General features: G+C 50.3%; 1 protein-coding gene across 2 annotated transcripts in view; it reads right to left on the minus strand.

The window, feature by feature from the left end:
- SNX27 (sorting nexin 27) overlaps positions 1-20,705 on the minus strand; it is a 61,105-nt gene extending 40,400 nt beyond the window's left edge. For both annotated transcript variants that reach the window (XM_054010581.1, XM_054010580.1), the window contains exon 1: positions 20,425-20,705. In XM_054010581.1, the coding sequence (XP_053866556.1) occupies positions 20,425-20,699 (275 nt within the window). In that variant the 5' untranslated portion in view covers positions 20,700-20,705. The remainder of the gene's footprint in view (positions 1-20,424) is intronic.
- Positions 20,706-21,530: the final 825 nt, after the last annotated feature.

The following is a 21,530-nucleotide window of genomic DNA, read 5'->3' on the forward strand; positions in this document are numbered from 1 at the left end:
AAACAACTGACTAAATAACATTCACTGATCACCCTCCTTCGCTAACGGACCCCTTCTGCCCATAAAGATCTCACCAGTCTGCTGTGGACTGTACCAGTTCCTATCCTCAAACATCTGGCACAGGGGTGGCTAACCCGTGGCTCCAGAGCCACGTGCGGCTCTTTAGAAGTTAATATGCGGCTCCTGGTATAGGCACCGACTCTGGAGCGACAGGCGCCAACTTTCCAGTGTGCCGGGGGTGCTCACCACGCAATCCCTGGCTCTGCCACGGGCCCTGCCCCCACTCCACCCCTTCCCGCCCCCTCCCCTGAGCCTGCCGTGCCCTCGCTCCTCCCCCTCCCCCCCCCAGAGCATCCTGCACAAAACAGCTGATTGGGAGGTGCGGGGAAAGGGATGGGGAGGCGTTGATCAACAGGGCTGCCGGTGGGTGGGAGGCGCTGGGAGCGGGGGGGGGGGGGGGGCTGCTGACGTATTATTAGGTTCTTTGGCAATGTACATTGGTAAATTCTGGCTCCTTCTCAGGCTCAGGTTGGACACCCCTGATCTAGCACTTGGAGTTAAGGACTTCAATTGTATGGCACAATTCACCTACTAGACAGCGCAATACAGACTTACAGCAGCAGATTTTAGTAGTAGTGCCTAGAGGCACCAGTACTGGGGCCCCAGGTGTGCGGGGCACTGTATAAGCACAGACAGCCCTGCCTCAAAAACGGGGTGGGCAAACTACAGCCCTGGCCTGCGGGACCCTCCTGCGTGGCCCCTGAGCTCCTGGTCCAAGAGGCTCGCCCCCGGCCCCTCCCCCGCAGTCTCAGCTCACTGCGCCACCGGCGCAACGCTCTGGGCGGCGGGCTGCGAGCTCTTGCTGGGCAGCGCGGCTGCAGAGCTGCAGCCTGACCCGGTGCTCTGTGGTGCGCAGTGGCGTGGCTGGCTCCAGCCGGGCGGCGCGGCTGCCTGTCCTGGTGCTCTGGGCAGCGCGGACGTAGCGCCACCAACAACTGGTGCTCCAGGCAGCGCGGTAAGGGGGAAGGGGGGGTTGGATAGAGGGCAGGGGAGTTGGGTGGTCAGGGGGTGGGGGTGTGGATAGGGATCAGGGCGGTCAGAGGGCGGGAAACAGGGGAGATGAATGGGGGCAGTCGTCCCAGGGGGCAGTCAGGAAGGAGAGGGGGTTGGATGGGGGCGGCGGGGGGCAGTCAGGAGACAAGGAGGGGTAGATGGGGCAGGGGCCGTCAGGGGACAGGGGGGTTGGATGGGGCAGGAGTCTCGGGGGGGCCATCAGGGGGCAAGAAGCAGGGGGGGCTCGGATAGGGGATGGGGGCCAGGCCACCCCTGGCTGTTTGGGGGGAGGCACAGCCTCCTCTAACTGGCCCTCCATACAATTTCAGAAACCCGATGTAGCCCTCAGGCCAAAATGTTTGCCTGCTCCTGCTCTAAGAGCTGACACAACCCAAACAGATGAGAGAAAGGAAGTCACTTTCAAAATTTCAAGTAGGCTGGGGAAGGGGATGTAGTGAAAATTCAAGTCTTCACCTCTATTGAATCCTACAGATTCAACTTCATAACTGGTCTCTGCCCTTCAAAGATTTTCAAACAATAAACAGCTCTAAAGAAGCACCACTGAGAAGTAAAAGCACAGATCCTTTTCAAAAACGTTATTTTGATCTGTGATGACATACTGGCAAGTGGTCCATCAGGAACTAGGCACCTCACAAAGGGTTGTGCAGGGTGAGCCAACCTGGCTCTCGTAAGCAGATTGCCATCTCAGATGAATTTTTATTAGGGCTGTCAAAAAAATTAATCGCACTGTTAAACAATAACAGAATACCATTTATTTAAATATTTTTGGATGTTTCCTATATTTTCAAACACATTGATTTCAATTACAAAGTGTACAGTGCTCACTTTATATTATTTTTGATTACAAGTATTTGCACCCTAAAAAAACAGAAATAGTACTTTTCAATTCACCTAATACAAGTACTGTAGTGCAATCTCTTTACCATGAAAGTTGAACTTACAAATGTAGAATTATGTACAAAAAACTGCATTCAAAAATAAAACAATGTAAAATTTTAGAGCCCGCAAGTCCACTCAGTCCTACTTCTTGTTAAGCCAATCGCTCAGACAAACAAGTTTGTTTACATTTGCAGGAGATAATGCTGCCCGTTTCTTATTTACAATGTCATCTGAAAGTGAGAACAGGCGTTCGCATGGCACTGCTGTAGCCAGAATCGCAAGATATTTACGTGCCAGATGCACTAAAGATTCAAATGTACCTTCATGCTTCAACCACCATTCCAGGGTACACGCGTCCATGCTGATGACGGGTTCTACTCAATAATAATCCAAAGCAATGCAGACTGACATGTTCATTTTCATTATCTGAGTCAGATGCCACTAGCTCAAGGTTGATTTTCTTTTTTGGTGGTTCGGGTTCTGTAGTTTCCGCATCGGAGTGTTGCTCTTTTAAGACTTCTGAAAGCATGTTCTACACCTCGTCCCGATCAGATTTTGGAAGGCACTTCAGATTCTTAAACCTTGGGTTGAAATCTCATATTCTTTGCGTTTTGTGAAATCTGCAGTGAAAAAGTGTTCTTAAAATGAACAACATGTGCTGGGTCATCATCCGAAACTGCTATAACATGAAATATATGGCAGAATCCAGGTAAAACAGAGCTGGGGACATACAATTCTCCCCCAAGGAGTTCAGTCACAAATTTAATTAATGCTTTTTTTTTTTTAAATGAGCATTATCAGCATGAGCCAAAAACATGAAGGGGCATACGAATGTTAAACATATCTGGCACGTAAATACCTTGCAATGCCAGCCTCAAAAGTGCCATGCAAAGCAAATGTCTCTTCTCACTTTCTGGTGACATTCTAAATCAGAAGAGGGCAGCATTATCTCCTGTCAATATAAACAAACTTGTTTGTCTTAGCGATTGGCTGAACAAGAAGTAGGACTGAGTGGACTTGTATGCTGTGAAGTTTTACATTTTTTTTTTGGTCTTTGAGTGCAGTTATGTAACCAAAAAATTCTACATTTGTAAGTTACACTTTCATGACAAAGAGATTGCACTACAGTACTTGTATGAGGTGAATTGAAAAATACTGTTTCTTTTGTTTATTTTTACAGTTCAAATATTTGTAATAAAAAATACACTTTGATTTCAATTACAACACAGAATACAATAAATATGAAAATTTCAGTTGGTATTCTATTGTTTAACAGTGCGATTAAAGTTGCGATTAATTTTTTTTGGAGTTAATCATGTGAATTAACTGCAATTAATCGACAGCCCTAACTTTTATCCCTGGATATTGTTACGTTACCAGGTCCTCTCTCACCACAGGAATTAAACGCCGAAATTCCTGGGGAAATGGAGAGCTGGTCTCTCTTATCGGCTTGACTATTTTTCTCCGTGTAAAGCCCCACCCCAGTAACATATACATGGCTCTACCCCAAAGAACTTACAATCTAAACAGTAATGTTTCAGATAGTGGAAATAGTCTCTAAGGCTAGGTCTACACAACAGCCTATGTTGGCATAATTTATGTAGCTCAGGTGTGAATAAACCACCCCTTTGAGTTAAACTGACATAAACATTGGTGTGCACGGCGCTAAGTCTGCAGGAGAGATTCTCACGCCAACGTAGCTTCTGCCATTCGCGGAGGTGGGGTTTTTTATGCCGATGGGAGAGCCGTAGTAGCGCTGTACATGTAGACATGGCCTTAAGCTATGTCTTCACTAGGAACACCACAGTACAACAAAAGACGGTTACTCACCGTTGTAACTGTTGTTCTTCGAGATGTGTTGCTCATATCCATTCCATTAGGTGTGTGCGCGCCGCGTGCACGATCGTCGGAAGATTTTCTACCCTAGCAACACCGGCGGGTCGGCTGTGGAGCCCCCTAGAGTGGCGCCTTCATGGCGCTGAATATATACCCCAGCCGACCCGGCGCCCCCTCAGTTCCTTCTTGCCGGCTACTCCGACAGTGGGGACGGGGGGCGGGTTTGGAATGGATATGAGCAACACATCTCGAAGAACAACAGTTACAACGGTGAGTAACCGTCTTTTCTTCTTCGAGTGCTTGCTCATATCCATTCCATTAGGTGACTCCCAAGCCCAACTTAGGTGGTGGGGTCGGAGTGAGACATTGCTGTGTGCAAAACCGCTGATCCGAAAGCAGCATCGTCTCTGGACTGCTGCACTAGTGCATAGTGAGCTGTAAATGTGTGGACTGATGACCAAACCGCTGCTCTACAAATGTCCTGGATCGGAACTTGCGCCAGGAAAGCCGTCGAGGAAGCCTGTGCCCTCGTGGAGTGAGCGGTGAGGTGCGGTGCTGAGACGCCTGCCAGGTCATAGCAAGTCCGGATGCAAGACGTAATCCAGGAGGATAGGCGTTGTGAGGAGACCGGTGAGCCTTTCATTCGGTCGGCCACTGCAACGAAGAGTTGCGTCGTCTTTCTAAAGTGCTTTGTGCGGTCAATATAGAAGGCCAGGGCCCTTCGTACGTCCAGGGAATGCAAACGTTGATCCTGGCGAGTGGCATGTGGTTTGGGATGAAAGACCGGGAGAAAGATGTCCTGGTTGATATGAAAAGGAGAAACCACCTTAGGGAGAAAGGCAGGATGTGGACGAAGCTGCACTTTATCCTTATGGAAAACTGTATAAGGGGGCTCGGATGTAAGCGCCCTGAGTTCAGAAACGCGCCTTGCTGAGGTGATGGCTACAAGGAAGGCTGTCTGCCAGGATAGGTACAAAAGTGAACAGGTGGCCAGTGGCTCGAATGGAGGACCTGTGAGCTTGGAGAGAACCAGGTTGAGGTCCCACGTCTGAACGGGCTGACGTTGTTGTGGGTACATCCGGTCTAAGCCCTTGAGGAATCTAACGACCATCGGGTTAGAGAATACCGAGGACGCGAGTTCCCCTGGGTGAAAGGCCGATATAGCGGCCAGGTGAACTCTAATTGAAGATATCGCCAACCCCTGCTGTTTTAGGGAGAGGAGATATTCCAAAATGAGAGGAATGGGTGCCTGCAACGGGGACATGGCTCGTTGTTCGCACCAACAGGAGAACCGCTTCCACTTGGCCAGGTACGTGGTGCGTGTTGAGGGCTTCCTACTGCTCAGCAGAATCTGTTGGACAGAGTGCGAGCATTGCTGCTCTGCCTGGGTGAACCATGGAGCAGCCACGCCGTGAGGTGGAGTGATTGCAGGTCGGGGTGACGCAGCCGGCCGTGGTCCTGAGAGATGAGATCCGGACACAACGGAAGCGGGATCGGTGTCTGAACCGAGAGTTCCAACAGTGTGGTGTACCAATGTTGTCTCGGCCACGCTGGAGCGACCAGAATTACCTGTGCCTGGTCTCTGCGCAATTTGAGCAGTACCTTGTGGACCAGAGGAAACAGAGGGAAGGCATAAAACAGGTGGTCTTTCCAGGGAAGGAGAAACGCATCCGAGAGGGAGCCCGGAGCTCGACCTTGTAGGGAGCAGAACACGTGGCACTTCCTGTTGTCTCGAGATGCAAACAGGTCTATCTGGGGAAACCCCCACTTTTGGAAGATGGAATGTATGATGTCCGGACGGATAGACCACTCGTGCGTCTGGAAGGACCTGCTGAGTCGGTCCGCTAGAGTGTTCTGGACTCCAGGGAGGAACGATGCCGTGAGATGGATTGAGTGGGCGATGCAGAAGTCCCACAGGCGAATGGCCTCTTGGCATAGAATTGACGAACGTGCTCCTCCTTGCTTGTTGATGTAAAACATGGCCGTGGTGTTGTCGATGAGAACTAACACACATCGGCCACGTAGGAGGTTGAGAAATGCCTGGCACGCCAGGCGCACCGCCATCAGTTCCCGAACATTGATGTGCAGGGCTAGCTGGGGTGCAGTCCACAGGCCCTGGGTATGGTGTTCGTTGAGATGGGCGCCCCAACCCAGAGATGAAGCGTCTGTGACCAGGTGCAGAGAGGGTTGTGGGGCATGAAATGGCATCCCCTCGCAGACCACATTGTGATCTAGCCACCAGGTGAGGGAGGTCAGGACCGAGATCGGGACCGTGACCACCATGTTCAGGCTGTCCCGATGTGGTCGATATATTGACGACACCCAGGTCTGGAGTGGGCGAAGCCGAAGTCTGGCATGCCTGGTTACGTACGTGCAGGAAGCCATGTGACCCAGCAGGGTAAGGCACGACCTCACCGTGGTAGTTGGGAACGCCTGGAGCCCTTGAATGAGGCTCGTGATGGTGCCAAATCGGTTGTCTGGCAGGATGGCTTGTGCACGTCTGGAGTCTAGAACTGCGCCTATGAATTCTATTCTCTGGGTAGGTTCTAGAGTGGATTTGTCCTTGTTGAGTAGGATGCCCAACTCGTTGAATGTGTGCACTATTATGTGGACGTGAGCTTGAACTTGCTCCTTGGTGCGACCGCGTACCAGCCAGTCGTCTAGGTACGGGAACACCTGTATCCCTTGCCGACGAAGGTACGCTGCCACGACAGCCATACATTTCGTGAACACTCTTGGGGCCGAGGATAGGCCGAAGGGAAGGACTGCAAATTGGTAGTGCACCGCGTTTACCACAAATCGCAGGAAGCGTCTGTGAGGTGGGTAAATTGAGATGTGAAAGTATGCGTCTTTCATGTCGAGGGCGGCGAACCAGTCTCCAGGATCGAGGGAAGGGATAATGGCCCCCAAAGAGACCATGCGGAACTTCAACTTTACTACGAATTTGTTGAGTCCGCGCAAGTCCAAGATGGGCCGCAGACCTCCTTTGGACTTGGGGATCAGGAAGTAACGGGAATAAAATCCCCTGCCCCTTAACTCTATCGGAACCTCCTCTATGGCCCCCATGGCCAGGAGCGTAGAAACCTCCTGTATAAGAAGTTGCTCGTGAGAAGGGTCCCTGAAGAGGGACGGGGAAGGGGGGTGGGAGGGGGGGATAGAAGAAAACTGGATAGCGTATCCCCTCTCCACCGTGCGGAGGACCCAACAGTCCGAAGTTATAAGGGACCAAGCGCGGTGGAAGTGGGAGAGACGATCCTGAAAGGAGGGGGCTGGATCCTGGGGGATGACTGGGGCGCCGTCCTCGACCGCACCTTCAAAAGTTCTGTCTAGGACCTGAAGGTGGTCTTGGTGGCCCCTGGTTCTGACCGGGTTGAGGGCCAGCCCATCTTCTCCTACCACCTCGCCCTCGCCTCCGGGCCAAGTCTTGTCTCTGACGAGGCGGGGGGGGTAGAAGCGCTGAGGCTGCGGTCTAAATGGTCTGCGCTGAGGGCCCACAACATGCATCCCCAGGGAGCGCATGATTGTTCTCGAGTCCTTGAGGCTCTGCAGGCGAGAGTCCGTCTTGTCTGAGAACAATCCATGTCCCTCAAAGGGCAGATCCTGTAGGGTTTGCTGCAGCTCCGGAGGCAAACCCGAAACCTGAAGCCAGGAGATCCTGCGCATAGCGATACCCGAAGCCAGGGTCCTCGCAGCTGAGTCTGCTATGTCCAAGGAGGCCTGCAAGGAGGTCCGAGCCACCTTCTTGCCCTCCTCTACCATGGCTCCAAACTCTTCCCTGGACTCCTGGGGAATCAACTCCTTAAACTTCCCCATAGAGTTCCAGGAGTTAAAATTGTAGCGGCTCAGTAGCGCCTGTTGGTTCGCCGCTCTAAGTTGCAGCCCTCCGGCTGAGTAAACCTTACGGCCAAACAAATCGAGCCGCTTAGCCTCTTTTGATTTAGGCGCTGCAGCCTGCTGGCCGTGGCGCTCTCGTGCGTTCACTGATTCCACCACCAGTGAACACGGTTGGGGGTGGGTATACAAGTACCCGTAGTCCTTAGACGGGACAAAGTATTTCCTTTCCACCCCTCTCGCTGTGGGTGGGATAGAGGCAGGAGTTTGCCATATCGTATCCGCATTCGTTTGAATCGTGCGGATCAGGGGTAACGCCACCCTCGATGGGGCATCCGCTCCAAGGATATTCACGATCGGGTCGTGCACCTCCACTATCTCCTCCGCCTGCAGGTCCATGTTACGGGCCATCCTGCGCAGAAGATCCTGGTGAGCCCGAAGATCTATTGGAGGTGGGCCTGTGCACGATGTGCCCGCCACTGCCTCATCCGGAGAAGAAGAGGAAGATGCCTCCGGTGGAACAGGATCCAAGGGCTGGTCCTGGTCTCCCTGTTCCTGGGCTGGAGCATCACCTGTGCCTGGGTCCAGGGCGTCAGGTGGTCCGGACCCAGAAGCCTCCATGCCCCCTGGCGGAGGCCGAGAAATGGTGGACTCCGGGGCCCCTCTGATGGAGTGACCGGAGCGAGAGGTCGAAGCAATTGGAGCCCCTTGCGCCTGATGGTACGCCCACGGGGTCCAAAACGACCAGTGAGATGGGCCATGAGAATGGTCCTCTGCCATCTCCTGCCAATGGCCCAAGTCCTGTTCCTCGGCTTGCCCCTGAGGGGGGTATGCCGATCTCGAGAGGTCCTCCGAGGAGTGGGACACCGATCTCAATGGCCACGGCGGTGCCGAGAGCATCGAGACGATTCCCATTGGCTGCGGTGCCGCACGGTGCCGGTCCGGAGATGATCTATCTCTACGCGGTGCCGGCGATCGGTGCCGGGACCGCGACCGGTGCCGATGACCTCGTCGGTGCCGGGAGTCGGATCTGGACCTCGACGAGGACCTGGAGTATGCCCGGTGCCAGGAGCGGCCTCTCGACGTCGAGCGTCGACCGTAGCGGTGCCGAGAACTACGTCTCGACGTTGATCGGTGCCGATGATCATAGCGGTGCCGAGACGTAGAGCGGTGCCGCGAAGAAGATCTTGGCCGCGAGTACGACCGGTGCCGAGGCGATATTCGGTGCCGGGACTGCGAGCGGCGTGGGGACCTGCTTCGGGACCTGGATCGGTGCCGAGGTTCCAGCCCTTGCGATGGAGGGCGCATCAAGGCAGGTTTCCCCCTCGACTGGACCGGGCGAGTCAACGGTGCAGTCGGTGCCGGTGGTTGAGGCGGTGCCGGCTCCGTGAGAGCTATTAAGTCTCTCGCCGCCGCGAAGGTCTCTGGAGTCGACGGGAGGCACTGTATCACCGCCGGTCTCGGTGGAGACGCTATCTGCACCGGACTCAACGGCCTCGGCGCCGGAGTCGACGGTGCTGGAGGCACCCGTTTCCGGTGCTCCACCGGCGGACGCGGCTCTACCCCCGGCACTGGGGGAGCCGGCGTCTTCGGCACGGATGTCCCCGTCTTATGGGCTTTTTTATGCCCCGGGGATAATGACCGGCGCCGAGGCACTGCTTGCGGTGCCGACGAGGTCCGGTGCCGGGGAGGCTTGTCTGACGCCACTCGCGTGGTCGTCATAGCCGGTGCCGCCGGGGCACTGCGCACCGAGGTGCTAGGTGCCGGGGCCTGACTTGTAGATGGAGCGTCCGGACTAAGTGCCGCCTCCATCAGGAGTTGCCGGAGCCGAAAGTCCCGCTCCTTCTTGGTCCTTGGTCTGAAGGCCTTACAGATCTTGCACTTGTCTGTTTGATGGGACTCTCCCAGGCACTTCAGACAGGAGTCGTGCGGGTCGCTCGTGGGCATAGGCTTAGCGCAGGAGGCGCACTGCTTGAAGCCGGGAGCGTTGGGCATGAGCCCGGCCCCGCGGCCGGGGGAGAAAGGGGGAGACGACCCCCTTAATCCCCTGAACTACTTAGAACAACTAGAACAACTTTGAAACTATTTAACTATTTAACTATAAACACTAGAACTATAACTATAACGATAACTGTGATACAACAAACTAAGCTAGGGAGAGTGGAGAACAGCTAAGCAGCGCTCCACAGTTCCAACGACCGTCAGGGGCGGTAAGAAGGAACTGAGGGGGCGCCGGGTCGGCTGGGGTATATATTCAGCGCCATGAAGGCGCCACTCTAGGGGGCTCCACAGCCGACCCGCCGGTGTTGCTAGGGTAGAAAATCTTCCGACGATCGTGCACGCGGCGCGCACACACCTAATGGAATGGATATGAGCAAGCACTCGAAGAAGAGAACTGTAGCTGCTCCGCTGTAGCGCATCAGTGTAGAGCAGTGGTTCTCAACCTGTGGGCCGCTTGTGGCCCAATCAGCACACAGCTGCGGCCCACGTGACAGCCTCAGGGCCATACAGGTAGTATATATATTGTGTGGATGCGGCCCACATAACCCAGACAGAGCTGCATATGCAGACCAACATGGTAAATAGGTTGAGAACCACTGGTGTAGACACTCAGTACAGCAATGGGAAGGATTCTCCAACCACTGTAGTTAATCCACCTCCCTGAGAGGTAGTAGCTAGGTCAGCAGAAGAATTCTTCCATCACCCCAGCATTGTCTACACCCAGGGTAAGGTTGGTTTAACTCCAACACTCAGGGGGGTAGATTTTTTTTTTTTACACCCCTGAGCAACGCAACTCAGTCGACCTAACTTTTTAGTGTAGACCTGGCCTAAATGGAAGCCTCATGACTTGAGACCGTTAGAACTAGGCTGGATAGAGCACTGGAGAACAAACAACAGAACATAACCCTGCCCTGGCCGCTCAGTTAGAACCTAATCACTATTTCCCATCTCTAGTATGCGCCTAATGAAGGGAAGCATTTGTACGCTGACCTTTCTCTTTTCCAGCTGAAAATCAAGTCCTAGTTTTAACATTCTTCGAGTAAGATAAATACTCATTAAGTAGAGACAGCATAAGCAAATTAAAGTCCACTGACTTTACCACTGCTGCTATCTTCCTCACACTGAGAAAAGAGCCTGGATCATTTTGTAATTGTTTTCACACAAGCGTCTCATGCCACTTTAAGGAAGTTCTAACAGCTCCGTGTGTATTAACAGGCTCAGCACGAGCCTATGATACAGTTCCCATTCTTCTGTTGTGGTTTTGGAAACAATAAAAAGACTTTAAATTAATGCTAGTGAGAAAGGTTTTGAAGTACACACAAAAACTCGTGCTAACATTTCAAAAGGCTTTAAAAGCAAATATTGCTATAAAATGAGTAAGAATTAACTAGGCAAATGAAGACTTTGTCTTACTAAAGGGGGCAAGTATTTTTGGACACTTAAGAAATAAAGCTTGATATCCATTCTGGAAACTGAACAGCAATTACTTTCTTTCAGCTTATACAAGCAAACAAAGAATCGCACCAATAAGGGAAGAATATCATTTAGTCCAGGTCTACACTACAGAATTTGTCAGTATAGCTCTATCAGTCAGGGTGTGAAATAACCACACCCCCATCCAACACAGCTATGCTAGCAAAATCCACAGTGTAGACACAGTTATGCCAACAGAAATCTGCCTCTGTCAGCATAAACAATGTCATTTGGGGAAGTGGTATTATTATGCTGATAGAAGAACTCCTTCCATCAGCATAAGCTGTGTCTACACTAGGGGGCTATGGCAGTACACCTCTACCAGCATAGCATTTGTAGTCTTAGTGCCCGGCTACACTAGAGTATTTACAACGGCGCAACTCCACCAATGCAGCTGCTCCACTGTAAGCTCTCTCATGTAGCCACTCTAAGCCAATGGGCAAGAGCTCTGCTGTCGTCTTAACTACTCCAGCCCCCACAAGCGGCAGTAGCTATGTCGGCTGGAGAAGGTCTATGTGGGTGTAACTTATGTTACTCAGGGTGGTGATTTATTCACACCTGAGTGACAGATTCATAGATTCTAGGACTGGAAGGGACCTTGTGAGGTCAAGTCCAGTCCCCTGCCCTCACAGCAGGACCAATACTGTCGAGACCATCCCTGATAGACATTTATCTAACCTACTCTTACATATTTCCAGAGATGGAGATTCCACAACCTCCAAAGGCAATTTATTCCAGTGTTTAACCACCCTGACAGTTAGGAACTTTTTCCTAATATCCAACCTAAACCTCCCTTGCTGCAGTTTAAGCCCATTGCTTCTTGTTCTATCCTTAGAGGCTAAGATGAACAAGTTTTCTCCCTCCTCCTTATGACACCCTTTTAGATACCTGAAAACTGCTATCATATCCCCTCTCAGTCTTCTCTTTTCCAAACTAAACAAACCCAATTCTTTCAGCCTTCCTTCATAGGTCATATTCTCTAGACCTTTAATCATTCTTGTTGCTCTTCTCTAGACCCTCTACAATTTCTCCACATTTTTCTTGAAATGCGGTGCCCAGAACTGGACACAATACTCCAGTTGAGGCCTAACCAGCACAGAGTACCGCGGAAGAATGACTTCTCATGTCTGTGTTTTGGTCTTCACCGAGAAGTCTGAAGGAATGCCTAACAGTGAATGCTAATGGGAAGGGGGTAGGTTTAGAAGATAAAATAAAAAAGAACAAGTTAAACATCACTTTAAAAAGTTAGATGCCTGCAAGTCACCAGGGCCTGATGAAATGCATCCTAGAATACTCAAGGAGCTAATAAAGGAGGTATCTGAGCCTCTAGCTATTATCTTTGGAAAATCATGGGAGACAGGAGAGAGTCCAGAAGACTGGAAAAGGGCAAATATAGTGCCCATCTATAAAAAGGGAAATAAAAACAACCCAGGAAACTACAGACCAGTTAGTTTAACTTCTGTGCCAGAGAAGATAATGGAGCAAGTAATTAAGGAAATCATCTGCAAACACTTGGAAGGTGGTAAGGTGATAGGGAATAGCCAGCACAGATTTGTAAAGAACAAATCATGTCAAACCAATCTGATAGCTTTCTTTGATAGGATAACGAGTCTTGCGGATAAGGGAGAAGCAGTGGATGTGGTATACCTAGACTTTAGTAAGGCATTTGATACGGTCTTGCATGATATTCTTATCAATAAACTAAGCAAATACAATTTAGACGGGGCTACTGTAAGGTGGGTGCATAACTGGCTGGATAACCGTACTCAGAGAGTAGTTATTAATGGCTCCCAATCCTGCTGGAAAGGTATAACAATTGGGGTTCCGCAAGGATCTGTTTTGGGACCGGCTCTGTTCAACATCTTCATCAACGACTTAGATATTGGCATAGGAAGTCCACTTATTAAGTTTGCAGACGATACCAAACTGGGAGGAATTGCAACTGCTTTGGAGGATAGGGTCATAATTCAAAATGATCTGGACAAATTGGAGAAATGGTCTGAGGTAAACAGGATGAAGTTTAACAAAGACAAATGCAAAGTGCTCCACTTAGGAAGGAACAATCAGTTTCACACATACAGAATGGGAAGAGACTGTCACACCTCCTGAACATTTCTCCATGCCACTGCCCCAAGGACTGAACACCTAACAGCAGGAAACCCCCACAGGCTGGACTGGGGACTGAGCTGGAGAACAAGGTGTCAGGTGACTGGAGGACGGGAGACCCTTTTGGAGGGACTCAGGAGCCTGGAGCTGGGGAGATAAAGAGGGAACACGGAACGAGAGCCAGAGGTGGAGTCCATCACAGCTTGGCTGGCTCATCAGGGCACTGGTTTAACCAGAGTGGACTATGGCATAACTTCTGCCTCTCTGTGCTACCCCAAGGACATTCAGATTCTGTAGCCAGGTGATTTATCAATGGTTCCCTTGTTCCAAAAAAGGCTGCCTGTGTTGCTGTAAATACTCCCTGAGAGCACGGTGCAGGCCCAGTACAAGCCTCCCGTAGGAGTTTGGCTTGACTGGATTCGCTCCAGGGAGCCATGGAGAGAGAGAGAGAGAGAGAGAGAGACAGGGAACGCTGGAGCTAAAGAACCAGTCTTGGAGTCCACGGGCCTGCCTCTGTGGATCTGTGTGGGTCCTTGGGGCCCAGCACAGTAAAGGGTCACTCCAGGAAGACTACTTACAGGCTGGGGCATAGCCCAGACCCTATGACACCATACAAATAAGTAGAGAGACACATCCCGCCAGCTTCTTCATTTATTACTACCGTATGGCATACAGTAAAGTAGCAAAGTACTGGAATATTGCTAGTTTAAAAAGGACACAATTAGCTTTCAGCCTACGGTTCAGGCTTTGTATATAAACATTTCAATCCTAGTATGAAATATGTTTTTCTAAGCGCTCTTATGTTTTAAAAAAAAAAAAATTCCTCCACTGTCCTACTATACCAGAACCAGAGAGTGAAACTGACTAAACACAAGGGAAACTGACCAACCTATACTTCCATTTTTTCAACCTGCAGGAAATGCAAAATTCTGAACAAGTGGTGAAAAGTAGCTATAAATTATTTCAGCTTCAGTAATCTCAGGTGCTATTAGTCACACACATGGATTTTGTTTAAATATACTATGGAAATTTTATGTCAGCTTAGATGGATACATGCATGAGCTTTTCAATTGTACCCTTGATGAAAAGCCCATAACGCAAGAACCCTTCATTAGAGCGGATTTATAAACACTACTAGAAAGACAAAAACAAACTGTCACAGCAATATACAAACAGTGAAATATGTTGAGGAAGAAAGTCAATCAGCTGGTGTTGAGAAGGATTTTGGTTTTGTATCCTTACAGGAAACAAAGAAGGCAAAACAATCAGACTTAATGCACTGTGCAAGTCGTTATGCATACAGACTTACAAGTGGAGGAGTCTTTCAAGCGATACAGGACTAACAGCAACCACTCAGAGGAAAATGCTGAATCAATCTCCTGGTAAAACGGAAAACCACGCATCCCTCTTATTCATTTTATACATTCACAGGCCTGGAATTGAGCACTAGAACTGTAACTGCGTAAAGCACTAGTATGTTCTCCAACGTCTCATCAGCTAAAATTACAGGAAGACTTTTAAAAAGTTGCCAAGACTCTGAGCTGCAAAATTTCAAGGAGAAAGTGAAGTATAATCAGGGAATGTTCATTCAAGTACTTGGTGAGCTATAATATAACATGACCACAGTATTGAGCACTAAAGCTGAGCCCTGCAGGGCTCGGAAAAGAGAGTTCTGCCTAGCTCAGCCTGCTGACCATTTCGTAAGGTGATTTTCTGGCAATTTGCCCTCTCGGCAAGCAGTAAAACTCTGAAAAAGCAGCACACACAGCTGCCTCCTTGTTTTTCTAGGGACAGCGTCTGTACTTTTCCAAATCAGAATCAGCTTTCTGTGCCTCAAGTCCATGCACAAAATTAGACTTCAGAGCGAAGAGATGAGTTTAATCTCATTCGAGCAAGAAGGAGCTAGTCTTTTTATGTGACAGCACTGAGAAAACAGAAGCGTGTGTGCACCCACATATATAGGTCCAGCCAAGCCCAGAGGCGTTGGTACAAGTCCCCAATCTATTACTCAGGTCTTTAAATAACCTGCAGACATGTATAATTTCTCACCTATTATGAGTAATTTATTTGGCTGTTAACTTCCCAGAGGCATAACTGGAAAAGTCAATTAGTAGAACACCCAAAATATTTTCTCTAAGTGCTCCTCTAGTCCCAAATTACCATAGTATCTGAACACCTCCAACATTAACAGATTCATCCATACAACACCCTATCAGGCAGGAAAGTATTATCCCCATATTAGAGACAGGGAATTGAGAAGGAGATTAAATTATTCTTCACCTGTGTGTGTCACGGCATAAACCAAACTCCAAGGGAAATTTTTCTTCTAGGAGGATTATTCAATAAATGCCCACTTCAATCTATTTTGCATATTCCTTTGAAGTGACAAGTACTGTTGGGAGACAGGCACCAGCACAGATGGACCATCAGTTGGATCTGGTAAGCCAATTGCTAGCGTTCCTATCTGTGGCAGAGCTATGAACTGAATTTAGCTTTGGCCAATGACTTAACCACCATGCAATTCTTCCACACGTGGCTCACTGATACTTAAAACTTGACTCCTTCTGAATCTATTAGATCATCTCAAGCAAGCTTTGCTGTAACCAGTGATTTGCACACCTGTGAGAGACGTTTTTTAAAAAAGATTCGTTATGACTGTCATTCAAGGTGATAATCAAGGAACTAAATTTGCTTTCTTTGTCTGCCTTCAGTGCCCTCAACTCCCACAAACAGACAACATGCTAAGAAGATTAGAGAGGCATTTCATAGTCATTATGCTGCAATGTCAGCTTTCAAAACCAAGCATTTTGAGCTAGAAGTTACAAGGGGGAGATTCATACCAGAGTATCATGCAGTTAAGAGCTTTATAACAAGCATAGAAAACACAATTAGACACTGTTGAGAAACGTCAGACATGCATAATGCTTACCCAGAGATTGCAAAATAGTTTACAAATGTTAAGCCTCACAATCCCACAGAGATGCCATACAAAATATTTTTATTGTGATGGAGCCAATTGCACTAGGTGCTCTACAAAGACAGAACAAAATGATGGTCCCTACTCCAAAAAGCTTACACCTAAGAATGGATGAATACTGCACCCCAGTATTTCTCTTTACTACAGAATTCCCTATTCTTTGAATGAGGAATACTGCAGAAAATTAACGACCCCATGCGCTAGATCTCCTGTTTTAAATGGTGCCCACTGTATTTACGTTTTATATCACTTTTACAGATAGATAAGCTAAGGCACAAAAAAGTGAAATGATGTGATCAGGACCATGTATGCTGTGTTGTTGTAGCCATGTCAGTCCCAGGCTACTAGACACCCCCAAGGTGGGTGAAGCAATATTTTTTTATTGGACCAACTTCTGTTTTACTAGACAGAAGTTGGGTCCAATAAAAGATATTACCTCACCCACCTTGTCTCTCTTGATCAAGTCCACACAGCAAGGAAGTGGAAGAGCTGGGAACAGGTAGGGTGACCAGATGTCCCGATTTTATAGGGACAGTCCTGATATTAGGGGCTTTTTCTTATATAGGCTCCTATTACCCCCCACCCTCTGTCCTGATTTTTCACACTTGCTGTCTGGTCACCCTAGGAACAGGACCCAAGAGACCTCCTCCCAGCTTCATGTTCTAAAAGAACGTTACTTTGCTTTGTTATAGGTCAATCGCAGGGAATTTGCCTCAGCTTATGTGAGTTCCAATAAAGCCCATCTCGGAAGCACACAGTTTCAGTGCTTTTGAAGATGCGAAACACTACATAAGTATTTGCAAACACAGATGCATTTAGACACCTAAACAAATGGCCTGATTTTTAGGGATGGTCAGCACTCAACAATTCCTATTCCGTCTCAGGATCCTTATTTATTTGCCTAATCACAGGCCATGGAGGCTGGGAAGGAGGGCAGGGGGGCCATCCGGACCATGGCTTAACCACTTTTTGGCTGGGTCAAACTATGTGGCACTGCAACCCTGCACACCAGCTCACACCACCACTTCTTCAAATTTGGAAGGGGCGGATATAGGGGTCCATGGGCAGGGAAGTCAGGCGCATGGGGGGTGCAAATCTATAGCTCCTCACACATGCACTTTAAGTGGCATTCCAGAACCCCTGTGGTTAAGTATGAGTTAGCTTCGACACCCAAGTCTGAAAACAGTCCATCTCTACCAGTGCTATCTCTGCAGCATCAGATGAGCCTCTGCAGAAATTAACTTTAAGAGCAGGTTACACTATAATGGAATGAATGACTTATTCGGAGTCAACATACTAGAAAGCACTGGATTCGGTGTGCCCCCAAATCAGCAAACAGCAGCACACTTAGTACAAATGTGTGCCTCCCGAGTCCCAGGGAACCCCACCATTGTGCTTCTGTGGAGAGGAAGGGAAATCAATGCTATTTCTGGAGTCAGTTTTATTGTTTTCTCCTCCAACTTGCTGCAAGACTAGAATTACTTCCAGGGGTTGGATCCAGCGATAACATAGCTGAGTGTGAAGAGACACAGGATCCTCTGCTCCATGCTGACAAAATGCAATCAGGAACAAGTCACCTTTTAGGTTGCCGATTTATGCACCTAAGTTAACAAAAGTAAGATCTGATATTTGCTTTCTCGCACTGGAGACCCTCCTATTTCACCAGTGCTGCAACAGAGACACTAGGAGAGATGAAAGTGATTTGTCCCAAGATCACACACACTGTCAGTGGCAGAGCCAGACACGGGAGTCCCAAGTCCCAGTTCTCTGCTCTGCCTTCTATTCTATAGTCTCTCCAATAGATGGGAATAGAACCCAGGAGTCCGGACTCAGCCCTCTGCTCTAGCCATTAGACTACATGGCCTTTCAAGAGCTGGAGCAGAGCTCACTAGAAATCTTGCTTCACAAGCCTCTGCTCTAACCACTAAACCACATGTTGCCACGTGAAAGAAACTAGGGGTCAGATTCTGAACTGGTGTAAACTGTCCTGGCTCCACTGGACAATTTATACCAAGTGAGGATCTGCCTACAAGTAACTTGGTCAAAGAGCAAATCCTTGGCTCCCAGGGATCAAACCCCAAAGCCAGCCCATAGCCTCTAAACCTATTTCAATAATTTTAAACATTCAATTCTCTTTAGTGTTTTCCACAGGGAGCACGAGGAGGTGGAGGATTTTAGACTCAGCGTCCTGTAACGCATACAAATATTCCTTCAGTCGATAAATACTGGTTTTCTAAATACATCCTCTAGCTGCAGAATTCACCGAGTGTACATGTTCTCTGCGAAGGAAAGTCAAAGCACAAATATTCGGGTCACACAGCAGAAAGCCCATTGTGGATACAAGGCTCCCCCAGCACAGGTTACGAACACCTACATAACCAAGGGCCCGAAAGAACATTTCCCATCCACTGGGACAAAACAAACAACTCCTCCCTCACACACTTAAATCCGCAAAGACTGGAAACCAAGGCATTTTTACTGCTATGAAATACGAGTATTTAATAAGTAGTTCAAGATAACTGACTCTGCAGACATATTGATCTTTACGTATTTTTAATTTATCTTACAGCTGAACACAATTAGGGGGAAAAAATCACAAGCAGCCAGAGGCACCGCAGAACCCACCTGAAGAATTACAATGCGCTGGGGAAAATTCAGTTCAAAAATCTCAATGGGTCAAGGACAAGCTATAAAGGAGGCTCAATTAACACTGGAGACACGACCTAGTAGTTTAGGGACACATTTTAAGTTGTGCCCCCCTCACTCCCCAAATCAGACTCAATATAATAAAGATAAAAATGCTTTTATTCAGAGATTTTGTTGGGGGTTGTATTTAAATACCTCACTACATAGGACCAGTGCAAGTGACCAGAAACCAATGACAGTCCAGTACCATTATCCAAGTGATGTGCAATGAGAAGTAAAACCAGTCCCACCTCCAGAAAGTGGCTCCCTCTGCACTCGCTCCTTCATGTAGGGGCTGGGGGGGATTGAAACCCTATTCTGGAAACATACAGGTGGGGAAGAATATCCTAGGTTCTCTCCAGAGAGGGCTTTCCCTTCTCTACAGGGAGTATGTGCTGGGAGAGATATCCTTCTCTCTGCCAAGGGTGTAATTCCCCTTATGCACCTTGACCTATGTTCTCTCCGGTCCCCGGGCGGGGGGTGGGGGTGTCCTTCTCTCTGCCAAGGGTGCAATTCCCCTTATGCACCTTGACCTATGTTCTCTCCAGTCCCAGAGGGGTAGGATCCCCCTATGTGGGCAGGGGTCACCAGTCTCTCTGTGGGGAGAGGGGAGATTCTCCCAGAGAAGGGTCTCTGTCCTGGTTGAGGCATATTCCCATTCCCAAGGAAGGCATTAACCCTCTCCCCTACAGCAATAGCCTCAAGCCCTCCCCGGATGCAGACCCCTTTGCACACCACAGAAATCTCTCTGAGCCCTTCTGCTGTCCCCCAGCCACCCCTCCCCAGAGCCCTACTCCATATCCATATCCTATAGTCTCCCCACCCCTGCACACACCTCCAGGGTACTCCATGTACACTCCTGGGGGGTCCCCTCCCCTGCTGGTTTCCCATAGAGCAGTTTCTCAGAAAGGTCACCTCTCCCCATCTGCCATCAGGCAGTCCCCCCATGCTCCCGACTTGTGCACTCCAGCCTATATGCCTAGAGAGCTCAGGGCCACAACTCTCCCCCCCCCAAAAAGGATCCCCATTTAAATGCCCCCCAAGATGGCACCCCTCCCTTGCCAGGGCCCCACTCCCCCAAGGCGTAAGGGGTTTTGATGGGGGAGGTCATCCTCCACCAGGTCACCCACCGTCCCAGCTCCAGTATGTAATCTCCCCACCCCCTGCCCCAACACATCTCTCTGAGCTCAGTTCCATTGAGGCTGGTTCTCCTGCAGGTGAGAGGTCCCCTCCCCCTTCAGGGACCCAGTCCATAGGTGTGGGGGCGCTGCTGCCCCCCCGGGCTGGAGGGTGCAGCTTCCCTCAGACACAAGTTCAATGGGTCTCGGCACCGCCACGATACACATTGTCCCAGTCCCCCTGGCCCAGTCCCGCCCCCAAGCACTGGCATCCCCAATACGCGGTCCCTCTGGGCGGTGGGGAGGGGTCCCCTCCATCCCTCCCCCATCCCTGTGGGCGGAGGGGGGCCCCTCCCCCATCTCCCGCTGCCCCGCCCCCCCGGGGTCCCCCCCCCGGCTCGCTCGCCCACTCTCTCTCTCTCCGCCCGGCCCCCCCGTACTCACACCTCCAGGATGCGGTCCCCCTTGCGCACCCCGGCGCGGTCGGCCGCCCCCCCGCCCAGCACGGCGCTGACATGCTGCAGCGGCGCGTACAGCTCCCCGTTGATGCTCCGCAGCTGGCCGCCCTCGCTCACTTGGCCCCGCACGTTGAAGCCGTAGCCGGACTCCGACTTGACGATGCGGACGACGCGGGGCCCCCCCGCCCCGGGCCCGCCCCCCCCGTTGCGGTGCGGAGCCGGCGCCGAGCGCTGCAGCCCTTCACCCTCCTCGTCCGCCATCTTGGCGAGCAGTTCGCGGCCGTCGCCGTCACGCGATCCCCTCACCGGCCACCGTAGCCAGGCCGCCGGATTGCTAAGGGAGATGTAGTTCACGGGCTCTGGGGGGCGCACAGCACCATGGGAAATGTAGTTTAGGGTCTCTGAGGGGCGCACGGCACCACGGGAAATGTAGTTGGGGGGGGGCTGAGGGGCGCATGGCACCATGGGAAATGTAGTCCAGGGTCTCTGAGGGGCGCACAGCACTATCGGAAATGTAGTTCAAGGAGCCTAGGGGGCGCATGGCACCACGGGAAATGTAGTCTGGGGAGTCTGAGGGGCACACGACGTCATGGGAAAGATACTGGGGAGGGGGAGAAATCCTGGTGATGCATGGCACTATGGGAAATGTAGTCCAAGAATATCGAGGGGCTTCACAGCACCAGGAGAAATGTAGTCAATGGAGCCTGGTGGGCCTTGTGGGAAATGTAGGCCGGGGATCCTGAGTGGTGCATAGCCCTATGAAACATTTATTCTGGGGAACTGAGGGGCACATGGCCCCATGGAAAATGTAGTCTGGCGAGCCTGGGGGCATATGGCACTATGGGAAATGGAGTCTGGGGCCATCTCAACCCCCCCAAGCCTCATGGGTGATATAGGCCCTGTCACCCCCACAGCTCCATGGGAAAGGTAGTTCAGCCATCTCCCAGATGCAGAGGCTCATGGGAATTGTAGTTCCAGAAGCCCTGGCACTGCTTCATGGGAGATGTAGTTCATTAGGAGAGCCCCAGCCGCAGTGTGTGTGGGAAGAGGTGGGTGCTGGGGGTTGTAGTTTTGGTGACTGCCTGGGCCTGT

The sequence above is a fragment of the Malaclemys terrapin genome, chromosome 21, assembly GCF_027887155.1.
Source record: "Malaclemys terrapin pileata isolate rMalTer1 chromosome 21, rMalTer1.hap1, whole genome shotgun sequence".
NCBI lineage: Eukaryota > Metazoa > Chordata > Testudines > Emydidae > Malaclemys > Malaclemys terrapin.